Source organism: Myodes glareolus, chromosome 20 (genome assembly GCF_982192425.1).
Source record: "Myodes glareolus chromosome 20, mMyoGla1.1, whole genome shotgun sequence".
Classification (NCBI taxonomy): domain Eukaryota; kingdom Metazoa; phylum Chordata; class Mammalia; order Rodentia; family Cricetidae; genus Myodes; species Myodes glareolus.
The window spans coordinates 50273437-50296716 of record NC_142045.1 but is presented as its reverse complement, the minus strand read 5'-3'; the positions used below and the strand labels follow the sequence as shown (position 1 = coordinate 50296716).

At 45.4% G+C, this 23280-nt stretch overlaps 1 protein-coding gene across 2 annotated transcripts in view; it reads left to right on the top strand.

Annotated features, from left to right (window-relative positions):
• Usp13 (ubiquitin specific peptidase 13) overlaps positions 1 to 23280 on the top strand; it is a 117509-nt gene that overhangs the window by 24276 nt on the left and 69953 nt on the right. The window contains exons 3-6 of one of the 2 annotated variants that reach the window (XM_048429900.3): positions 7039 to 7096; positions 12934 to 13055; positions 17870 to 18012; positions 21496 to 21680. In XM_048429900.3, coding sequence (XP_048285857.1) covers positions 7039 to 7096; positions 12934 to 13055; positions 17870 to 18012; positions 21496 to 21680 — 508 coding nt within the window. Of the gene's footprint in view, positions 1 to 7035; positions 7097 to 12933; positions 13056 to 17869; positions 18013 to 21495; positions 21681 to 23280 lie in introns of both variants that reach the window. The other variant, XM_048429899.3, reaches the window with a different exon arrangement.

The following is a 23280-nucleotide window of genomic DNA, read 5'->3' as shown; positions in this document are numbered from 1 at the left end:
CAGTCTCTTATTCTTGGCACTTTGGCTGGTCATGGGTCTCAGCATTGAGTGGTTGACCACCTCAGGAAGAAGTTTCTCTGACTAAGGTTGAAAGTAGTCTCGGTCTGTGTATAGACATAAATATTAGAAACAATGACAACATGACCATTTAGCAAAATAATCACAGGGCCTGTGACCTCCCATAGCTGTGGGCTTTTGAGTAGGGTTGCAGTATCAGACATGAATTCTCTCCTGTAGAGCAGACCTCAAATCCAACCAGAATGCAATTAGTTCCCCTGTAATTGTCATGCCACGAGTAGTCCCTCATGCAGGGTCCAATAAGATCAATGGTTTCTTTGATTTCTCCGAAGCTTGCCCAGGAACTGTGAAGTCTACTCAGTGGGGAGGATAATTCTTGGTTTGTATGATTTCTCTATGTCCTTCAGCAAGATTGTGTGGTGTATTCAGCAATAGGGCCTTACCATGTATCTATGGTGCTGACCAAGGGCCGTGGCAATAGCCTGTGCTGTTTTGGACGCCTCTGGGGGCTCTTGACCCAGCATTTACTAACCCATGTCTTCTAGGGGTGGCGCTGTCCTCTGATGTACAGTAATTCTGTTTGAACCCCTTTTTTAGTTGTATTTTGAAGTTAGCTTACTAACCAGTGGGTTTCCATATAAGGCTTTTTCACACAACCTCAGTTTTGGTTAAACCTACCCTATGTCTGGGATGATAGCTGTGTGCTCCAAGGCCTGTTTATGTGGTGTATGGAATTGACCTCAGTGTTTTGTGCATTCCAGGCAAACACGCTACAATGGAAGCCACATTCCCAATTCCCTCTGGAGCTCTCATTCCTGCAAAGTGACCGTCACTCATTCTCATCATCATTTTCATGCATATTGTTATATCTTAACTGCATTTCTGTGTGGATAGTATGTAGTATGACCATGTGCTTTAAAGATATGGATGCATGTCATCACACGCTCATCTATGATTCGGCATCGCACCTCACCACTCAGAGTTGCTCTGGACTCTAGCCGTGCTGAGATGCCTGTGGATTTATTTACAGATGTTAACTTGTTAAAACTTACATATTAACAGATGTTTAGTATTTTCTTCTCAAATAATCTGTAAGCTCCATTCTTCTCCTATTGCTGAATATTTGGATTGCTTCTGTTTCTTGCCACAATAAACAATACCATAGTGAACATTTTAACATATTTTCTACAGAAACCCTTGTACAAATATTTCTGTAAGAAACTTACCTAGTGGTCCCACTGGCCTGTGGGTGCTAACCTTCATTTTTGGCAGGAGAAGGCTAATTCTCCCTAGAATGCTTGTGCCATGAATGTCTATCAGTCCACAGCCTTACCATTCCTTGACCAGACTTCTAATCTTTGCCAGTCTAATGGTTGTGAAGTGACATAAAAATATTTGGCATTTCATTCTGTGATTGAGTATTTTCCTGCATATTTATCACTCATTTAGAAAAACTATGATTCTCATTGAATGTTTTCTTGGTGACTTTTCTGTAGTCGCTGTTCTGTTGCCATGGAAAGAGCTTACATCTGATCCACACAAGGCGGAGGCAGTGTGAGAAGCTGCCCTGTGCCCAGTGACCTACCTCTTAATCTTTCCCAAACAGTTCCATAGGGCCAGACATTCAAAAATATCAGCCTGTGGTGGCCGTTCTCATTCAGGCTGCCACTGTGTGTCTATGCGCGCGCGTGTGTAGACTACAGGTGTGTGTGTATAGACTACAGGTGTGTGTGTGCATGTGTGTGTGTGTGTGTGTGTGTGTGTGTAGACCACAGATGTGTGTGTGTGTGTGTAAACCACAAGTGTGTGTGTGTGCGTGTGCGTGTGTGTGTTTAGAGACCATAGGTGTATATGTGTGTGCATGTGTGCGTGTAGACCACAGGTGTGTGTGTGCATATATGTGTGTGTGTGCACGCACGCGCGTGTGTGGATCAGAGAACAACCATTGAAAGTTAGTTTTCTTCCTCTACCATGGGTTTCTGGACTCAAACTCAGGTCATTAGACATGTACACCAAGCGCTTCTACCCACAGAGTCATCTCTGGCCCTTTGTTAAAACTTTTTAAAAAATATTTATTTATTTATTATGTATACAATATTCTTTCTGTGTGTATGCCCACAGGCCAGAAAAGGGCACCAGACCCCATTACAGATGCTTGTGAGCCCCCATGTTGTTGCTGGGAATTGAACTCAGGACCTTTGGAAGAGCAGGCAATGCTCTTAACCTCTGAGCCATCTCTCCAGCCCAAAACTTTTTTTTAAACTTTAATTTTTTTATCTTTTTAGTTTTTCAACCTTACATTTTGTTACCACTTTTATTTTATTACATATTTATTTGATTGTTGAGATTAGTGATTTTCAAATATCGTCTTAAATAGTTTTAATAGTTTATAAACTATCTTGGTGTCTGATTTGAGTTTTACTTAATTTCCCGTATCACCCTACCTGATATGCTGAGAAGTCACAGCGTCAAAGATAAGCTTTGAAATGATTTCGTTTTGTCCTGATGTGATTTGCATGTTCCTTCTGTTGGGATCTGGGATAATATAAACTTTATACTATAAAGTTTAGGTTGTTTCACATCCTAGTGTAAAGTGGTAAAGTTAAAATGGAGGCCCAGAGAGTCTGCTTCCTCTGGGTCAGAGAGCTGGTGGTGGCATTGCGGACTGTCGGTGACCTCATTTGTGTAATTCTGCATCTAAGCGTTTAAGTTAGGCATTCCACTCTTTGGTAACGGCCTCTCCTCAGTTTTGCCCTTTGGCTCGTGCGTTCCTGTTTTGATCTGCTGTTCTCTGGGCTCCAGGCCTCTAGGCCTGACTCTTGCTCAGCTTGCCTCTTATGACTCATGACTCTCAGCACTGTCTCCACAACTGTCTCCTGAGCTGACCTTTGTCTTTCACAATGCTGCAGATGTTATCCAGTTGATGCATTGAAGCTTCCGTGCACAAACGCTGGCTCTCCCACCACTGTGAGGCTCGGGATGAAATTAGTTCATTATGTATTACTATCAGGAGGCAGACTAGCTTTATAAGGAAATGGGATTTGTTTACCCCATTTTGGGGTCTGAAAACCCAAAAGCATTATACAGGTCCTGATAAGAGGCCCACGGAGGACTCCCAGGTGGCAGAGTGTGTGTGGGAGGAAGTCACGTGAAACAGGACACCAGAGAGGTTGGGATTCCTTAAGTCCTTCTGAGGATGGACCCTGATGTTCCAATTTGCCTCATTTTTAAAGTTCTCACCATCACCCAGTACCATGCAAAGGACCAATCATAACTCCTGAGCGTCTGGGGTGGTAGGAGACACAATGTCTGAAACGTAGCAGTGTCCAGGCTTCACACTCTTCTTAGGTCTCCTCACTTGCTGTGTCCTCTTCCGTTCCTCTGAGTGGCCGCTGAGCACTGGCTGCTTCGTCGGGTCTTAGCAGAGTGATGTGTCATTGTGTTTAGACCTGGACTCTCCAGAATCTCTGCAGAGTGACCGCACCCGTGGGACTTATTTCTCACCTTCTGGAAGCTGCCTGTGGTTTTCATCCCTTTCCCCCTCACCCCAACAGAAAGCAACATTCACCTGTTTTTTTAATTAATTAATTAATTAAAGATTTCCACCTCCTCCCCACCTTTCATTTCCCTCCCACACCCTCACTTCCCCTCCCCCTCCCTCTCCAGTCCTAAGAGCAGTCAGGATTTCCTTCCCTATGGGAAGTCCAAGGTTCTCCCCCCTCTGTCCAAGTCTAGGAAGGTGAGCATCCAAACAAACCAGGCTCCCACAAAGCCAGTCCATGCAGTAGAATCAAAACCCAGTGCCATTTTTTGTGCTCCCTATTTCCCTGACTTTGGGGAACTCACTCAGATTAATTCAGCTTTCCTTTCTCTGGCTTCTTTCCGCCAGTCTTTCGATAGAACAGTCTGTCTCCTTTCTGTCCTGCTGCAGTTAGTTCTGATCTCCAACTGAAGCATTTCAAAAACTTTTCTCTTTTCCCAGTCACCTCCATGTCTCCCTCCAGGACCGAGGGCCTAAGACTACAGCTGCTGATTGATACTGGTGGTCACTGGAAGTGCCTGGCTTGTCAGGGAGAGCTTGGTGGCTGTACCTGTGGGATATGTTTTAGGTCTGAGATTATTTATACTCTAGGGAGATTTGAGACTGTTTCTTGCCCTTCTTTCTTTGGCATCATTCTTTCTTGTCTTCTCTCTTTTCTGGCCGTCTTTTAAGCTCAAGACCTTCCATTACCTGTCTTTCCTCCGCTGCCATTTGGCCAGCCAGCCTACCTTCTTTCTCAGAAGATGCTCGTCTTCACGGGTTCTCCGTGTCCTTGCTTTGCTGTTCTAAGAGTACGCTTACAAGTCAATAGCTTCCTGGAACTAGATTGGACCATCCAAGTCTGACCTCGGATTTTCTTTGCAGGATCTCATAGGCTTCCCAGGTTCAGCATGTCATACTACACATGATAGCCTTTCTGTTAGCACTTTCCTTTCTTGTGAATTCCAGAAAGCCAGATTTTTTTTTTATTTTGTTTTAAGGTCTTGTTACCTGAACTTCCCACACAGCTCTGAAGTCCGCTCTGTCTCCACCATCCGGTTGTAATGACTTAGTGCTCTGTGTTCCTCTGGGTACCTCTGTGGTAGGCTTGTCCTGTAGCTTGCTTTGCTGGTTCATCTTCCTTCTTTGAAATGTATGGCTCTCATTCCTGGACTGTACACCCCCTGTGATCTTTCTAAACGTATGCACTGTTACCTGTGCCTTCTGACATGCCTTCAACCCAAAGTCCCAAACCCTGCAGTGTCGTTACAAGGTGCTCATGATTGGGCCCCACAACCTTTTCAGCCCTTTCTTTCTGCACCAAATTTGTATTCTCCACATAGCTATTGCTGGAATGGACCATGACTTAGTGCCCAGGTTCTTGTGTTTTCTACACGTATGTGTGTGTTTCTCTACTTCTCTACTTCCTTCTCTTTTTCCTGTTGTTGTCTCTGCAGTTAAAAATATCCATTCATCCACCCATGCATTATTCTATCCATTGATCCATCCATCTGCCCATTTGCCCATCTGTCCATTTATCTGTCTGTCGCTCTGTCTCTTTACTGATCTAGCCACGCAAATAGCTACCCACCCTCCTGTCCATCTGTCCATTCATCCACTCTCCCATCTGTCTGCTTCAACCCCCACCCCGCAGCCACCCATCTGTCCATCCATACATCCTTCACACCCATCCTTCTGACTGTCCATCCACCCACCTACCCATGTATCCACTCACCTGTCTATCTATCTGCCAATTTATCCATTCATTTACTGATCCTCCCATGACTAAGTACTTTCTATATTTGAGGACCAATGTTCTTACATGATCAGTCCTGATCATACCTCTACCTCCAGATAAACCAAGCATCTCCACTAATTGTATTGTCTCTTAGACTTAGTACTTCTCAGAACCTATTCTGCCTTCTGCCTGCACTCAGGTACCTTCTGTGCTGGTGAGCTCTTCCGGAGAAGAATCCTGTGTTTGCTCAGTTTGCTCTCACAAACAACCTGACAAACAGGCACTGTTTGCTAAGGGAGGAGTTTTAGTGTTTGAACCCTGTCCTAGGAGCAGGAGCAAAGGTCTTTAGTAGGAAGTCCCATTGTCCTCCCCCTCCAGGGGGTGCTTCTAATCTGAGTCTAAGGTTTGAACCTACTGTCAGGGAGAGACACATTTGCCAGCCAGGCTCCATGGAGGCCACCTTTTTCAATTTCTTCTACCCTGCAGAAATAGAGATGGAAGGACACCACAGCAGTCTGTAGAGACAAGTGACCCCTGGCCATGTGAAGCGAATCTTTGGTCCAGGTTTTGCTTTTGCTATATCTCACTTTGCTTATTTATTTATCTCACTTTGCTTATTTATTTATTTTGAGAAAGGTGGGAAGGAGACAGAGGTTCTGGAATCATGGAAGAGAGGGATTTTTTTCTTTTCCTTTTTCCTCCTTCCCCCTCAAGACAGGGTTTCTCTGTAGCTTTGGGGCCTGTCCGGGAATTTGTTCTGTAGACCAGGCTGGCCTCAAACTCACAGAGATCTACCTGCCTCTGCCTCTCTGGTGTTGGGATTAAAGGCGTGTGCCACCATGGCCTGACCAGGAGAGGGATTCTAGAACAGAAGACATACAGTTGGCATTCGAGTTTGGAGAGCCATGTTTTTGAGCTGAGTGTTTTGGGATTGCTATGAGGGGAACTGTAAACCCATAGTAGAAGCTATTAAAACAATACGGTAATTACAAAGATGAGTTGGCTTTCAGTATCAAATAATAAAATGTGGGGAAGTAGACTTAGGACTCCTAAGTAAGGAGGAAAAAAAGAAAAAGAAATACTGAGTGCACAGCAATGGCTTGAATCACGTGACTGTGCAGAAAGGAATGGGGTGGACCCTGCATGGAGTGGATCTGTATTCTCTAACAGTCCAAAGTGCCTGGTATGAAAGTAGATGGTGAAAGGAAATTGTTACAATCATCTTTGCTGGGGCTGCCCAGCCATTTGATGGGAACTCACTCACTGCTGCCGAAGACTCCCCCCAACGGTGGCAGACATGTGAAGCTTGACATGGGGGCAGCTAGCCCGCGGGTGCGCCTCCTCAGATGTGTCTATTTTCAGTTTCAGATGATGAGAATATCAACAGGTACTAAGTCTTTGAACAGTTAGTGTTGAGCATACCCAGAGCCAAGGACGGAGAATCCCTGTGTAGGCAAGGGGACAGGTAGCTCACGTCTGTCCTTAGCTTAGACCCCAGATCTCCCAAGAGGGAGCACTGACCACCAGAGTTCAAGAACCAGCTTCATTTGCGTCTCTGGTTTGAACTTCCTTTTCCAAGAGGGATTCCTGTAGAACTCAGTGAAAATAATCCACAGGGCCAAGAGAATGGTCCTCCACCCGTCCGCAAGGATCCAGGTCCAGTTTCCTCTTGGCTCTAACTGGGGACCTCTGGGCCACACGGTTGGTTAGCAGACTGTTTTATGGGCTGTGTTGTAATGATCTGTTGTTTTCTTTTCAGAAGGTAAGAGCAGCATCTGCGGGAGCCTTACCCAAAAGGAGGAATTCCAAGTTATTTTTAGGTAAAACAGTTACCAATAGTGTGCATGCTATATTCTGTCTTTCTGTCTTGTTTCTAGGGGCAGGGATGGGGATGCCGGGGTAAACACTGTCTCTACTTGCCATTTCCCTAGCAGAGAAGCGTACTGAGAACACGAGCTGGATTCCGAGACTTGAATCAATTTTTACAGCTAGAGAGGAATAATAGTCCGCTTTCGGTTGCTTTCTGTGTGCCTCCTGTCTGTGTCTTCTTCTGTCTCTCACTATCTCTGTCTCTGTGTTGTCTTCTCACTCTGTCCCCTGTAGTTGGGTGGTTGTGTCTATTGCTCTCTACCTTCTTCTTTGGGACAGGGTCTCTCATTGAACCCGGAGCTCAGCAATTCCGTTAGACTGATTGTCAGCTAGCTCCAGGAACCCTCATATCTCTGCCTCCCACACAGGGATGATAACCACCTACACCTACACACAATAAAGCATACACATTGGGACGTCCCCAAGGTATTAGCTATGGGGTTGGCCTACTAATTTTTAGCACCCATCCTTAGTTCTTGCCTGCAATAATGACTGGTAGTGTTGTTTGATATTCTTCATTAAGAAGTACTAGTCTTGCTTATGCAAATAATTGCTGACTTCTAAATCACATAACTAGTCTAAGATTTGTGAAAACATCTGAACACACTATTGTTTACGTGTGGATAAGTGTATGCATGCCTCTATATTTGTGTATATATATGTGTATATGTATATATGTATGTATGTGCACTTATGTGGATGTAGGCACATATGTGTGTGTAGTGCACACACATGCACATATTTGACCCTAATCTGGCAGTGTCTAGGAGAACATACTGCAGACTGCTAACAGTAGCTCTTTTCTTAGGCTAAGAAGGGCCTGCTTCTGGTTTTCTTTTTGCTTATCCTTATTTAAATCTTTTGTTTGTTTAAGCCATAGTCTTGCTACGTGGCCCAGGCTGGCCTGGAATTCCTCCACATGGATGATCTTCCCATCTCAGCCTCTTTAAGTAGAGGGACTACTGTGTGCATCACCTCTTCCTGCTAGCTTTTCTCTGTCACTGTAATGAAAAGAGACTGAGAGATGGGGGTGGCTCAGTTGTCACTGTGGCCTGCTGTGCACACACGTGAGCTTGAGTTTGGATCCTCAGCAACCACAACTACATAAATATCAGGTGTGGTAGCACGTGGCTAATTTCAGCACTGGGGGCAGGAAGTGCAGAGAGGGAGGCAGATCCCTGGAGCACATTGTTCAGCCAGCCTAGCTGAACTAATAAGACCCTGTTCCCCCCACCCCCCAAATAAGGTTAAAAGTGATCAAGAAAGATACTCAATGTCAACCTCTGGTTTTCACCTTACATGTACAAACATGTATGTTCACACACACGTGTGAATGTACAAACACACAGACATACATTCACCACACACACACACACACACATAAGAGAAGACACATTGACTATTTGAGAAGGGAAGCCATTGAAGCAGCCGTGAAGCTAGCTTTGCTTCTACGCGTGGTCTTCAGCACTGTGTACCACCCAGGGTGTGTCTTCCCTCCAGTCTGTGGTTTTCTTCCAAAGAATCACCTTAAGATTCTTTGGAGTAGCTTTGCTTCACTGGCGACCTTTTCATTTGCTCAGCTCACCCTGTGCCTCAGCCCCATCTACCAACCAGACAGACCAAGCCACCCGAGAATAGCCTAGAATGAGCTCTGGGGCTGAAAGGGCCAGGTGCATTGCGTGCTTGAGTGATTGGTCTCCCAAACGCCTGCCGCTGTTATCTAGAAAATGACTTTTTGTGAGTTAAATGACCTCGGCAATGGATGTAGAAATCATTGAACAATTTGACTCTGTTGTTACTCTAGTTTCAGTTTCTTGAGACAGGGTCTCATGTAGCCTCGGCTACTCTCAAACTCGCCATAGTGGAGGCTGGCCATGAACTTCCTCTTCTGCCACCTCCTTCATCTAGGTGTTAGGATACTGGTGTGTACATGGTCAGCTTTTTACATGCAAAGAAAGCATTTTCTGTGTTTCCATGAAGGCGTTAGCTGACTTCTTTGCTTTCAGCGATTGCATTAAAAGATTCTGAGGTTTTATTTTTCTAGCGATTATTTTGATTGCCAAGGTTATTGTCAAGGAACAGTTTTAGAAATGAAGGGGAAGGCAGCCGCTGAGGCCTTGCTGCTGCCTATGGCTGCATTTCAGTGGGGCCTTTGCTACAAGCCGCCGTCTGTGCTTCCTCAGCAGGCTACTTCTTAGAAAACGGAAGGCTTCTCCGCAGCTCACAGGAATACTGGATGGTCCTGTTCTTGTGTAGACCCAATACAAGCATTCACAGCTGCTGCCAGTGCGTAATTGCAGTGGCTGTGCCGTGCCCAAAAGATGACACTTCATAGCTCTTCTGTCCTCTTGCTCTTGTGCTCTTGTTGCTTTGTCTTCTGCAGTGTTCCCTGAGCTCTGGTGAATATGATGTAAAAGTCATGTTCAAGGCTAAGCCGTCCTCTGTCACATATTTTCATTACTATGTGTAACCATGAATCTGCATCTCCACCATTCACTGAGAGTAGTAGTTGTCTATGGGTCTACACACATGTATTTAATAGTCAGCTTGATTCTGTGTCATGTTAGCTAAACAATAATATTCAGCTCCCCTGTATGATGGCCTAACCGTGTGTGTGTGTGTGTGTGTGTGTGTATATATATGTATATATATGTATATATATATATATGTATATATATATATATATATATATGACAACTTATAGGATCAGGCAAGGAATCCCTCCTGTGGAGTAGACCTCTGATCCAATCCAATCAGGTAGTGGTTGGTTACCCATGTGACAGTAATACCCCTTTTGATGTTTTTGCTTGTTGAGTACAACATTTTGGCATCCTGAAGCATCTTTAACAGATGTTGGTGTTCCATGTAGTATGTGCTGTCAAAGAGACTTCAGCCCACCAATACATGGGGTCTGGGATGAGGGAGGCAGATAATGCCTGTTCCCTTTCTCTGAGCTTAACTACATGTGAAGTCCCTGTCTTCTCCACACTCAGGAGACATAGACAAGCCCTACATGACACCATGACCTTTCTGAAGCTATGTCAGCTTTGCTTCAGAGCCGGACCTCCCTGGGAGGTGTGTGTGGAGGCTCCTCGTGTTATTTGTTAGGAATTTAGAGAAGGTGAGGAGGAGCATGGAGGTGTAGGCAGTCACCCATGGTGGCTCTAGAGCATCGTAGATCTGACCTGGGCTTCCTGAAGACCTTGTTCCGTGGAATCTACTTAACGGTCTAGGAGGTAACCCGCCCAGAGTTAGATGCTTAGTAAATGCTAGCAGGCTTTTTCCCTTCACTTTATTTATTCAGGTCAGATAATATTTGAAGTAGCATTAAGTGAATGTGTTCTCTATAGGAAAGAAATAGGTAATACCTTATGTGTATGGAGTCTATTTACACAAGCTTGAAATTTAGTCTCTGTTCCTTAAACCTGCTGTGAGTATAATATGTTAATAGTAAAGGAGATTGGAGTGGAGCAGCTCAGTTGAAACCTTTGCTTCCTCAGTTTCCTTCCTTTGTTTGTAGTGTTTGTGTATGGGAATAATGCCAAGCGTTGAGAGTCCCATGCTATTTATTTTCATTGTTATGCAGAATAAATGTTTCCATACTTCTGCTATAGTATTGAACTGACTATGTTTCTGATTCAACATTTTCGTTTTGATTTTTGTTATAGATGATAGAGCCTCAATCATTTATAACACCGTGTCTTAGTGAGGGTGTTTATTGCTGTCAAGAGGCACCATGACCACAGCAACTTTTTCAAAAGAAAACATTTCATTGAGTGGCTACAGTTTAGAGGTTTATTCCATTATTGTCATGGTAGGACATGGTGCACATAAGCAGACATGGTGCTGGAGAAGGAGCTGAGAATTCTATATCTTGATCTGCAGGCAACAGGAAGTGAGCTGAGACACTGGGTATGGCTTGAGCATATATGAGACCTCAAAGCCCAGCTCCACAGTGACACACTTCCTCCAACAAGGCCACACCCAGTCCAACAAGGACACCTCCTGATAGTGCCACTCCCTTTGGGGGCATTTTCTTTTAAACCCCCACAGATAGGCTACAGTCAAAGGCAGGCACACACACACTATATATATATTTAATGTGTATGAACCAAAGGAATTTTGTGTTTTATCTTAGGTCCCAACATTTGCAAATATTTAAAAACAAAGAGAAAACAACAGTGTCTGGAATTTTGGACACTTCTGGTCTTTTTTGTTTGAATTATTCCCTTTCAGTTTCTTGCGTTGTTTCATAAACTCCCAATCTTCTTTGAGACTGCCTTTGTTAAGTTAGTGGTCTGTCACGTTGGTGGTCATTATCTTGGTGTTTCTGAATCTTAGGATTTTATTATGTTTGGGTTACGTTTTTGCTGTGTCTTATGTGTTACTTAAAAGGGCCCTGCTTTTGCGAATGAAAAGCAGAGCTACACATGAAAGTAGGGCAGCGTCTCGTGAAAGGCAGAGGTAGGGTTTAGGTCCTTGGCTCTCAGGTGCCCGCTGTCACCCAGTCATTCTCTTCTGACCACAGAGTACGTTTGTTTGTGTGACTTTGCGTGTGAATGGAACATCACTTGACTTCTTTGTCACCATAGTCCCAAACATATAAACACAAACATGACCTGGGCCGCTGACATCCCTGTGAGGGCAAGGCTGTGCTGTCCATGTAAATATTATGACCAAACATCTCCTTGGGCTGTCACCTAACCTTTACCAGCGGTGAGCCAAGCCCAGAGGGTGGCCTGGCAGAGGGCTGGCCAGAGAGGCCTGTTGTACTTAGAGAATTCGCTAGGCCCTAGGGCAACAGGACTGCTCACATAATGGGTTCCTTCTGGCTTTCAAGATTTCAACCACGGTTAGAGGTGGGAGAACAGAGTGAAGAAGAGGCAATGAGGGAGACGGGGGGGATTTCTAAACAACAGCCACTGCTTATTGGAGAGTGACCTTGCGCTGGGTCTCTTCTCTGCCACGTCTCATTTCTCTCCTCTGTAAGAGGAGTGCTTCCCTTTCCATGCTGAACATGATGGAAGTGCAAAGGTTAGAGTCTGTGACTTGTTTAAAATTATAGTAAACGTGTGAACCAGCATTAAAGCCAGCGTCACCACTCTCAGTGTGCTTCTGGACAGGGGAAATGGGTCAGTTAATAAAGGGCTTGCTTTGCAAGCCCAGGGACCTGGATTGGCCTGCAGACCCCACCATCCCCATGGGTGTGGTGATAGATGCTTGTAATCCCTGGGATTGGCACTGGGAAGGCCAAAACAGGCAGATTTCTAGGGCCCACTGGTCAGCTGATCTCGCTGAAATCAGTGAGCTTCATGCTAGTGAGAAATCTTCTCTCAAAATACAAGATGGATGGCTCCTAAGGAATGATACCTGAGGTTGACCTTTGGTCTTCGCACGCGCGTGCACATGTGTGCGTGCACACACACACACACAGACAGAGAGACAGACAGACAGATAGACACACGCTTGCATGTGCACATACACTATTTGTTTCCTTTGTTCTGGTGAAATTACGGCCCTAAACTCTTAGCGGAAACATCTATTTCTTTAAAGCCTATACGTTTTTGGTTTTTAGAATGTATGCCCATTCTGTGAGGCTTTATGATGTGACCCAGTCATTGATAAACAAATATGCACCTTTTAGGAAAGATGGCAGAGCCTGTGTCTCCTTTCTGTCAGGGTCGGATCCTGTCCGTTGTGTGTTAAGCCTGTGGCTTCCCTGTGAAGGTGTCACTGGTTCGGGCCTCCCTTTCCTCACTTCTTTTCTTTGTTTTTATTCTCTCCTCAGATCTGGATTCGGATGATGATTTAAATAGTGACGATTATGAATATGAAGACGAAGCCAAACTTGTTATATTCCCAGACCACTATGAAATAGCCCTTCCAAACATCGAGGAGTTGCCAGCCCTGGTCAGTGAGCGTACACATGGCTGTGTGTCAAGTATGTGTGTGCGAGTGTGCACATGACTGTGTCAAGTTGTGTGAGTGTGCATGTAGCTGTATGTCAGGTGTGTGTGTTTGAGCGTGCACTTGGCTGTGTGTCAAATGCGCGTGTGAGTGTGCACATAGCTGTATGTCCTCTGTGTATGTGTGTGTGTGTGTGTGGTGGGGTGGGGAAGGCTGGTTCAGAAGAAGAGGATAAAATGGAGCAAAAGCTGGGTGTGGGGGCACATGATTGTGATCCCAGCACTAAGGATGCTGAGGCAGGAGAATTGTGAGATTGAGGCTAGCCTGGGCTAAATAGTTCAAGGCCACTCAGGACCTCATAATGAGACCTGTCTCAAAAAACAAAACAAAACAATATAGAATAAATAAATAAATAAATAAATAAAAACAACGTGAACAGGAGTATCTCTCTCTGAGGTCTCACAGAGTGGCCTTTCCTTATTGCTGCCCAGCCCCCATCTCTGTTGGGTTTTCCATGGGGATGGGCTCTTCTAGGCCGGGCTGGCTCCTGTGTCTGTTGCTGGGATTGTCAAAGACTGCACCTCAGAGGTGCTGGGACAGCTGGAGAGGGACTGTGTTGGTTGGAGGGATGGCCGTGTGTTTGTCAGGTTTTCACGCTGCCTTTCCGTGTAAGATTTTGTTTGAAGACTGGAAGAGTTTGCCTGCTGGGGCAGCGGCAGCAGCACAGTTATAAAAAGAACTAACTGCTCTTACATTCTGGCCTGGGGAGCATGGGGAAGACACGCTCGCTCACTTCAGCTTTGCGGAGAACCAAGATGACTCTTTCAGATTTTTGGTAGTGAGCTCACCCTACCCCCACGCCCTTCCTTTTTCTTGCATCTTCTCGGAGTCAGTTTCAGGGAAAGGTCTTGCTTTTCCTGGAGAAACTGGGGGCTGGGCTGGTGGCGGGATGGAGAAGCTGCCTATTGCATTTGATTCTAGAGTCCTCAGAGAGGTCAAAGGACTGCTGTGGCCCATCATGTCCTTCTTGCTTCTCCCTCACTTCCCGTGTGGCTTCCAACACTCTGTTCCCCTTCTCTTCCACCTTGCGCACGGATACCTCTGTCTCCTATAGCCTGGTCTCAGAGGGCAGCGGGTCAAGGTGGGTTAAATTTAGATATGCTGGTTCAGTTCGCCCTCTTCAGACTCCGCCAGAACCAAAGCTAGGCCTGGGGGTCCCAGAACCTTCTGACGGACCCTAACCAGCAAGAACCATTTACTCAGTTGCTCCTGCCCAAAGGGGATGTTTGTGCTTAGAGTTTCCATGTTCAGAGGGACTTGGTTTCTACCGTAATCTATTTTCTTCTGATTTATCATATAGCTAAATTTAAGACCATAGCAATCAGAGCGCTGTGCATCTGTCGGCCACAGCCCTCCCACTTACTAAATGTAAGGCATCCTTTTCCATATGAGGTGCTCAGTGAGGCTTGTGGAAATGAAATTACTGTTGCTTTCTCGGATTTCCCGTGTTGACTCATATGGCTGTTACCAGGAATAAAATATGTTAGTGGATAAAATGGTCTTAACCTGAAGTGCACCAACGCTTGCGTCTCTAAGGCTGAGAGCTCTTTTATTTTTATTTTATGTGCATTGGTGTTTTGACTTCATGTATGTATGAGGGTGTCAGATCCCCTGGAACTGGAGTTAAATAGTTGTGAGCTGCCATCTGTGTGCTGGGGATTGAATTGGAGTCCTTAACCCTGAGCCATCTCTCCAGCTCCAACGCTGGAGAGATTTATTGCTCTAGTTCAATGTAAATCTGCTTTTGCCGTGGGAAAGGAATCAAGGAAGCATATTGTGATTATGTGAAGGTTTTTTATGTGAAAAATGTAAATATTAAGAAAGAGCCTCAAACCAGGCTTAGTGAGTCATGCTTGTAATCCAGCACCGGGCAGCTGAAACAGGATGATGGCTAGAAATTCAGCGCTGCAGAGTAAGATTCTGTCTCAAACAAACAAGCAACAAAACCAAACCAAAATAAAACAAAAACCCCCACCAAACCATCAAAATATTTAATAACAGTTTTTGAGGATACTCTAAAATGAAAATTTGAATAAAATGTCTTTTTAAGAAATGGTTTAAAAAATGGAAAACAAAAGAACTCTGAAATCGAGCCGCTTGAGAAGAAAGCCTGGGTTTGCAACCCTGGTACTAGTCTTACCAGTCGTACTTGGGTGTAGCTAAAGCCACCCAAGTGAGCTTAGTCAGTTCTTTACATGCACTTGCTACATTTGTAGTGTTTGAGGATTTTCCTTTGAACTTTTAAATATAAAGAAAATGCTTAGTCTAAAAACAGTGATCAAGGTCTCTTGGGTGTGTCACCACAGAGCATTTTGAGTTACCCTAAGTCCCATCAGAGAGGTGGATGACCTCTGAGTGGACAGGCTCACAGTGGAGACCCCAGAGCCTGGCATCTGGAGCTCCGATAGTGGGGTGTTTGTCCTGCTCAACAGCTCTGGGGGGAGCAGGCTTCCCTGAGCTTGCTGATTGCCATAGTAGACCCCGTCATAGCTGAGTCCAGCCCAACAATGAGGTCCCTGGGTGTGCTGGGAAGAAAGGCTACTGTTTGGAATTTGCCACATTCAGCTAGCACAGATGTCAAAACATCAGGAGCGTAGACAGAGGTGACTGAAAGTAACAGTCAACCAATGAGGAAGAACCGGAGCTTGAATTCATGGCCTTTCAAGGGTAATTATTGTTAAGTAGTTAATTTTAAGAATTATTGTGTTTAGCAGGTGTCTAGCAAAATTTCTTAATTTTTCCTTTCTTATTCAAATTACTTGATATATAAAACCATAATCTTAGGGCTGGGGTGTGGCTCGCTGACGGAGTGCTGATTACACTGTGCAATGGCCTTTTGTTCTGTTCAGAATCCTTTGTGATGTGTGAAAATGCGCTGTGTTTGAGTACCCACAATTCCCTTCCCTTACATAGCCAACCTGCATCTCTCTGGCTCGATCCCCTCCCAAGCTCGAGGCACCCACCAGACTACTAAACTTAATGGGACTAACTTTGTAATGTTCCACGTGTGAGTGAGAACACGTGGTACCCGTCTTTCTGTGCTGGGCTGATTTCACTCAACATAATGGTCTTAAGTTTTATCTGTGCTGTTGCAAATGGTAGGATCTCACTCACTGTCCTAGATACACAGCGTTCCGTGGTGCATAGGCATCATGCCATCTTCCCAGCCAGCAGTTGATTGCATTGAGTGTGTCCTCTTTCTTGCCTATTGTGACCAGCACTGTGACAAATACAGGGACGATGCTGAATTTCTTAAATTCAACAATCAATTCTCAGGGACTGGTTTGAGCCAATTCTAGGGAAGCACTGGATTTGAGGCCTCTGAGAGCAGAGGTGGAGTCCAGGTCTCCTCACTTCAATCCAGCACCAACTCAAGGGGAACGAACTCGGTGTAGGTATGGGATTATCAGCCTGACCTCAGCCACGGCCCATGAAAAGGATGATTTCAGAAGACCTAGGCCAGAGTTTTATGGCAGCCCCAGGGGCCTGAGGAAATTTTGTTGACTGTCGCCTGAAAAGAAATTCAAAGAAAAGAAGTTTTATCTGACTTTTGAATGTCAGTTGATGTGTGTGTGGTGTGTGGAGGAAGTGCCTAGCAGGGTGGAGCATGATCCAGGCAGCTGCTGCTGGGGATGGGAAGCTGCCTTGAGGATACTGGCTGCTGGGATGCAATGCTAAGGCTGTCAGGTCCAGGCACGGACTCTGCCCGGCGGTGGGAGATGCACTGTGATGATTGACAGCACAGCTCACTGTAGGGTGTATACATGACGGATGAGTAGGGGTGCTCATATTGAAGGTCTAACTATCATGCATGCCTGTGCTCATAGGACGAAGCTTTCTGAGGCCCCAAAGAATGTGATTGGCTTTTTTTTTCACTCTGCATACATTTTCCAGATTTATTCACACTGCATCATATATTGGAGTCCTGTTTCTTTTTATTTCCAAATAAAATTTCATTTTGGTTTTTCATTCTATTTATCATTGCTAGGCGTTTGGGCGGCTTTCATTTTGTAACTAAAATGTGGTTACAGCTCTGTCTTCCTCTGTCCTCTTGTAACTACATTTTCCTGTCCCTTGGATGTATCTCTAGCTGTTAATCTGCTGGGTCCTGCGGCCACTGTTTGATCATTGGAAGAACGGCTGGACTGTTTTCAGAGTGTCTGTACTGTGACTCTTCAGCAGAATTTATGTCTTACAGGAGCTAGGGATTAGCTTGCAGCCTTAGACACGCGTGTTGAGAGAAAGCAGAGGGCACCCAGCAGGCGCCACACATCTGCTTGTGAGTGTGCCCATCTCGCACAGAGACACCCAGGCATGTCCTCTGCCAGCCTCACGTCTGTGTCAGACTAAGAAGGGCTGGGCTGTGTGCATTCCATTCAAGTGCCCTTGACCCCTCGCCACGTGAGTTGAGGATATTGGATATCTTGGTATGTTAGGAGGAAGCACAGCCCTCGGGCAGATTCTGGGCATTCCTGCTCATAACTTGCTCCCTCACCCTTTCCACCCCACTTGCTAAGTGGTAGGGATTATTCCGTGTGAATGCTAAGCTTGAGCTGGTGAGTGGAATTTTCTCCCGTGTTCTCATGTCATTGGCAGTACTCCGAGCTCATGCCTGGGTCAGACCTAGGTGGACTGGGGGACCGGACCTGACTGTGGTGACTGAATTCCCTCAGTGAGGCTGCTGCATTTCTAAATAAGCTTCCGTGTCCGCTTCTGGAAGCTGAGCTTTCAGTGTTGTACCTGGCTTTGTCTCCTAGGTAACGATCGCTTGTGATGCAGTGCTCAGCTCGAAGTCGCCGTACAGGAAGCAGGACCCCGACACGTGGGAAAATGAACTGCCGGTATCGAAGTACGCCAACAACCTCGCCCAGCTGGACAACGGGGTCAGGGTTCCTCCCAGGTGAGAGTCTGCCAGCAAAATGGAACTTTAGCCCCCCAAATTAGTCAAGGCAACATCTGATTTTCTACGTTTTCTCTGAATTAGCAGTATTATATTTTCTTAGCAGATGCCTTTTAAAACAAGTCCAGTAAAAACCAAAAATTGTTAATAGAAACAAGTCAGGCTCCGAAAGACAAAATCCGTTTTCTCTCATATTTGTACTTAGATTTAAAGCTATTTAAGTGTTTACACACATATACACATATGCACATATATGTTGTGTATGTACAGATCATGAAACTTGAGAGGGGATCATGATGGCAGGAAGAGGTCTTAAGTGACGGAGTAAAAGAGGACACTGGAACATACATGGTATGAAGACAGAGGGGGAGAAGTGTGGGCATGGGGGCTGTGGAGGAAGACTTGTTAGAGCTAGCTATGACGACCCATATGCATGGAATGTCCTAATGAGACCCACCATTTTGTATGCTAACTTTAAAAATCAGTTTACAAAAGAAAGAAAAAAAAACACAACATAGATAAAAAACTTCTTTCTGGACAGGCCTGGACCTTTGCAGCCGGTGCCGAGCTCTCAGGCCTAAGCCTAAGCCCAGGCCCTGTCCTGCAGTGAACCTGGTGTTTGCACACACGTGGGGCTCTGCACAGGGACCTTGCGCTTGGCAACACCACCTCCGCAGTGTGTGGGGTGGTCGGACATGCCAGTTGAAGCCATTGTCCTCTGGGACCTAATGCTGGCAGTAGAGGGGTGGATCACTCAGCCTCCTGCTGTTTTTGGGAAGACTTAGCCCCTGCAGTTTCTCATCAGACCTGGGTTCCAAAGCCTCTGTGGTAGTCACTTGGTGACAAATCTTGTGCTGGCTTCTCCCTTTTCTTGTTTTTCTTCCCCATTCTACTGGGATCAGCTGCACACATTCAGATCTATGTGTCTGAGTTCATACCAGGGGATCTGACTTGAAACAATGCTATGTTGTCTCCAGTAGGTCAAATGCTCTTTGGGATGCAGTAACATCCCTGAAGGCAGATCTCAGAGGGAAAGAGCAGATGGTGCTTAGGAATGCGTCCAGTTTCAGTGACCTGTGACCACACTGCTGTCTGTTTTAGTTTTGGAGAAGGCACATCACTTCTGGGCCTCATTTTCTCCCTCTGTAGAAAGAAGGACTGTGACACTAACCCTAAGCAGAATTTTCTAGAATTAGATGGCACTTTCTGCTAGCTATGTGATCCATAACTGACATTTAGCATTCAGTTTGTGTCACTTACTTTCTTAATTTGGAATTGGAATGGGTATGTCAGTCATCTTTTATAGCAGACACCTGAGCTAGATCAGCCGTTAATGGAGGAGCATTGGTCTTCGCTCGTGGTTTTGGAGGCATCACTTATGGTTAGCTGGCTCATGGCATCGCTTGTGGTTGCTTTTAGTCAGTGATGATACAGATACCGTGGGGAACCTGTGGTGGTCCGGGGTGTTTAGCTCACGGTGGGGTGAAGGAGAGAGAAGAGGGGCCCTGAGCTATAATGCTTGGATGAAAGGAGAGAGAAGAGGGGTCCTGAGCTATAATGTTCCCTTTGAAAGTGTGCCCCAATGGCTGCTGAAGAGCTGGCTCAGTGGTTAAGAGCACTTGCTGCTCTTGCAGAGGGCCCAGGTTTGGTTTCCAGAACCCACATGGAAGCTTAAAACTGTCTGTAACTCCAGATCTAGGGGATCCTGTGCCCTCTTCTGTCCTCCACTGGCACCGGGCACATATACCGTGCACTTGCATACATGTGGGCAAAACACCTGTGCACATAACATAATAAAAGTAAAGAAAACTTAAAAATAAAAAGTACACTCAATGAACCCAAAACTTTCTCTTCAGCTATATTCTTTTAAAAAGTCCTATCAAGGTATATTAACTAGACATAATAATGTTTATTTTATTGATAATCAATAATAATTCAATGTTTATTTTAGTAATGTTTAATTTTTATACATAATAAGGTTTTATTGTGGTTTTAGTTAGTTCTTTTTCTGTGGTAAAACACTGTGTCCAAAAACGACTTGTGGAGGAAAGGGTTTATTTCAGCTATCTTCCAGGTTACAGTTCAATGAGGAAAGTCAGGGCAGGAACCCAAGCAAGGCTGGAACCTGGATGCAGGAAGGGAGCAGAGACTATAGGGGATGCTGCTTCCTGGCTTGCTTCTCAAGTCTTGCCCAGCCTCCTTTCTTATACACTCCAGGACCAGGAGTACCACCCACAGTGAGTTAGGCCCTCCCGCACCAATCATCAATCAAGAAAACACCTTCCATGTTTGCCCGCAGACCAATCTTATGAAGGCATTTTTTTAATTGAATTTTTAAAATTCTGTCTTCCAAAACAACTGTGTCAGTTGACATAAAGACTAGCTACATGGTTACGATGTCTTCATACATGTGCGTAACACATATGTGTAACTGGTTTGCTCACGTTCACTCCTGTAAGCCTCTCCCACCCTGCCATCATTCCTGCGGATCCCCTCCTCTTCTAGACCAGCTCCTTCTGCTTTACTGCCTTCTCTTTTGGGACTCCATGAGTTTAAGCAAGGAGGTGAAGGGTTATTTATGGGAGCGAGGGAACCTCACCAATGAGTACGCCACTGAAGAAAATGGGTTTCCTTCCTGAGCAACCATTAATTGCTTATAAGTTCTCAGGGAGGGGCAGGCTTCATGAGCACCTTCCTACTGAATGCGGGAACGGGCCCAATCTTGTCACAGCCACTGTGACTTCAAAAGTGCGTTGCCGGTGTCATGCCCAGTGGACCGTGTCCCACAGCACTGCACCTCTCATCATTCTGCAGTTTCTGAGCCTAGAGGAGGTGATGTAGAAGTCCCAGGTATGGTTGAGCATCCAACAGTCTCTTGTTTTCAGCATGTGGGCTGGTTTTCAGTCTCTGTAGTCCCTGTTGCCCACTGCAAAGAGGTTTATTTGGCCAGAGCTGACTATACCAATAACCTACAACACCAGACGTAAATACCCAGACAGCTGTTTCACAGGTACATTATGTTCGCTCCCAAACTATGCTGGCTTCCTAATACCACACAGAGGACTGTGCCTGTAATGCATTCGTCTTCCTGGGATAGGCCCAAATTGGACTTTTGCATAGTTTTAACCCACATCAATTTTACCATATATGGGTAATGCTTTGGAAATGTTTTGCACGTGGGATCTTCCATGTTTGTACCCTCTTCAGGAGCCATTTTCTGCAAGTGGCAGTTTGGAGGACATGGTCTCTTTCTTGCCTTTGCCAGTTTTTTAAAGAGCCATGCTGGAGGTGCTGATAGTCTCTGGCTGAGTCTGGGAGGCAGGCAAGGAGCTGGATGGATGGTCCCTTGCTCTGGATGGAGAGCAGTAATATCCTGGGGTGAGAACCCAGGGAAGTGCTGCCAGTAGGAGGCGCTGTTCATTTTTAGCACATCAATGTTTTCCTGATGTGCTAGCTTCTGACTATTCTCTCGTGACTTTCCAGCGGCTGGAAGTGTGCCCGATGCGACCTGCGGGAAAACCTCTGGCTGAATCTGACCGATGGCTCTGTTCTGTGTGGGAAGTGGTTTTTCGACAGCGCAGGGGGCAATGGCCACGCACTGGAACATTTCAGAGACATGGGCTATCCTCTGGCTGTGAAGCTGGGCACCATCACACCTGATGGGGCAGGTGAGTGTGACTTTGACTGGTGTCTCACATTAATCAGCCCAGGCCTGAGACCCGGGTTTTGCCTCTTATTAACTGTGGTGTGAGCACTTGAGATTCCTCATCTTGGGGACATTGATGGAGCTTCTCTTGTGTTTATTCATGAGCTTAAAGCATTTAGCCCAGTGACACGCAGGAAGGTGTGAGTAACATTAGCACTGTTGTTTATCTCATGGCCAAGGTACCCAAGCAGGAAATAGATCTAGGAAGAGAATGTGCATAGTGATTCCTCTATTAAGATGGCAGGAGGCAACCCTAGAATTCATTGTGGACATTATTAATACCATTTAGGGAAAAATGACATTATGAGAAACCAGTGGGCTTGGAGAGGTATCTGGCTCAGTGGTAAAGATGCTGCTTCCAAGCCTGACAGCTTGATTACAGAACAGTTTGATTCTTGGGACTCACATGGTAGAAGGAGAGACAACTCTCACATGTTCGCTGATCTCCATATATTTTCTGTGCCGTGCAAGAGTGTGTACCTGCAAGTGTGTGTGCGTATGTGCATGAATGCATGTGTACACACACACACACACACAATAGATATAGATAGATGATATATAGGTAGGTAGATTGTAGATAGGTAGAAATGTGAAAATAAAACAAACAAGCAAAATTTCCTGTACTATGAGCCCCAGCAATGATGATTCTCATATCTTCAGAGGGTTCAGCTTCCTGCATGCACAACCAGCCGTGCTTTCTCTCTGCTCCCAAGTCGTCTTCTCTAAATGGATAGCTTTGGACCACATCTGTGCACCTCATTCATTCCTCCCACCATTTTGCGATGGAAAAGGGAAGTAATACTAGGTCAAGACACAACACTGAGCAGTGGTCATGAGGACCTGCCATCTTGTTGTCATGGAAACAGTTTTTGATCTCACATCTCTAGAGCACCACCCAACCCTAGTGTCTCCATCTCTTCAGCTTTGGTGTCTGTTCCTTCTCTGCTATAAGTTGTGATGATGGCAGTAGAAGACTAAAGACGCCCATCTTCTCTCTTTCCTCTTTGTGATGACCTGTGATGAGGTTAGCCTGCCTTAGAGTTTATTGGTCAAAGTCTTCCTATTCAAGAGCTGGTGTTCAGGTCTCACCATTGCTTTCCTATGAGCTGGCTTAGTTTCCACTCATTTTATGGTTGAGAGCTAGCAGTTAGGTCTTGTTAGGATTCTTTGGTTTCACACTTTGAAGAATATTCCTGCTTTTAGATTTCATGGAATTATTATTATTATTATTGGCTTTTTTGCGATAGTCCCACTGTATATCTGGATGCCTGCAGACTCACTATGTAGCTGAGACTGGCCTCAGACTTGCCATTCTCATCAGGAAATTATTTGAAGTCATTAAAGAAAAGTGATTGCAAAGGTGTAAGTTGCAGGTACGAAACATTTTCAGCCAAGAGAATGCTCTGTAAACCAAGTCTCATTCTGAGTGTTCTGGGATTTAAAGAGGAATTCAGGCTCTGTGCTGGAGTTCAGCACTGCAAGGATATTGACAGGTGATGGCCAACACTAACAAGACTGCTTGATGGGTAATGAGTACCCAGTAATGGGGGTACCTGATGCAG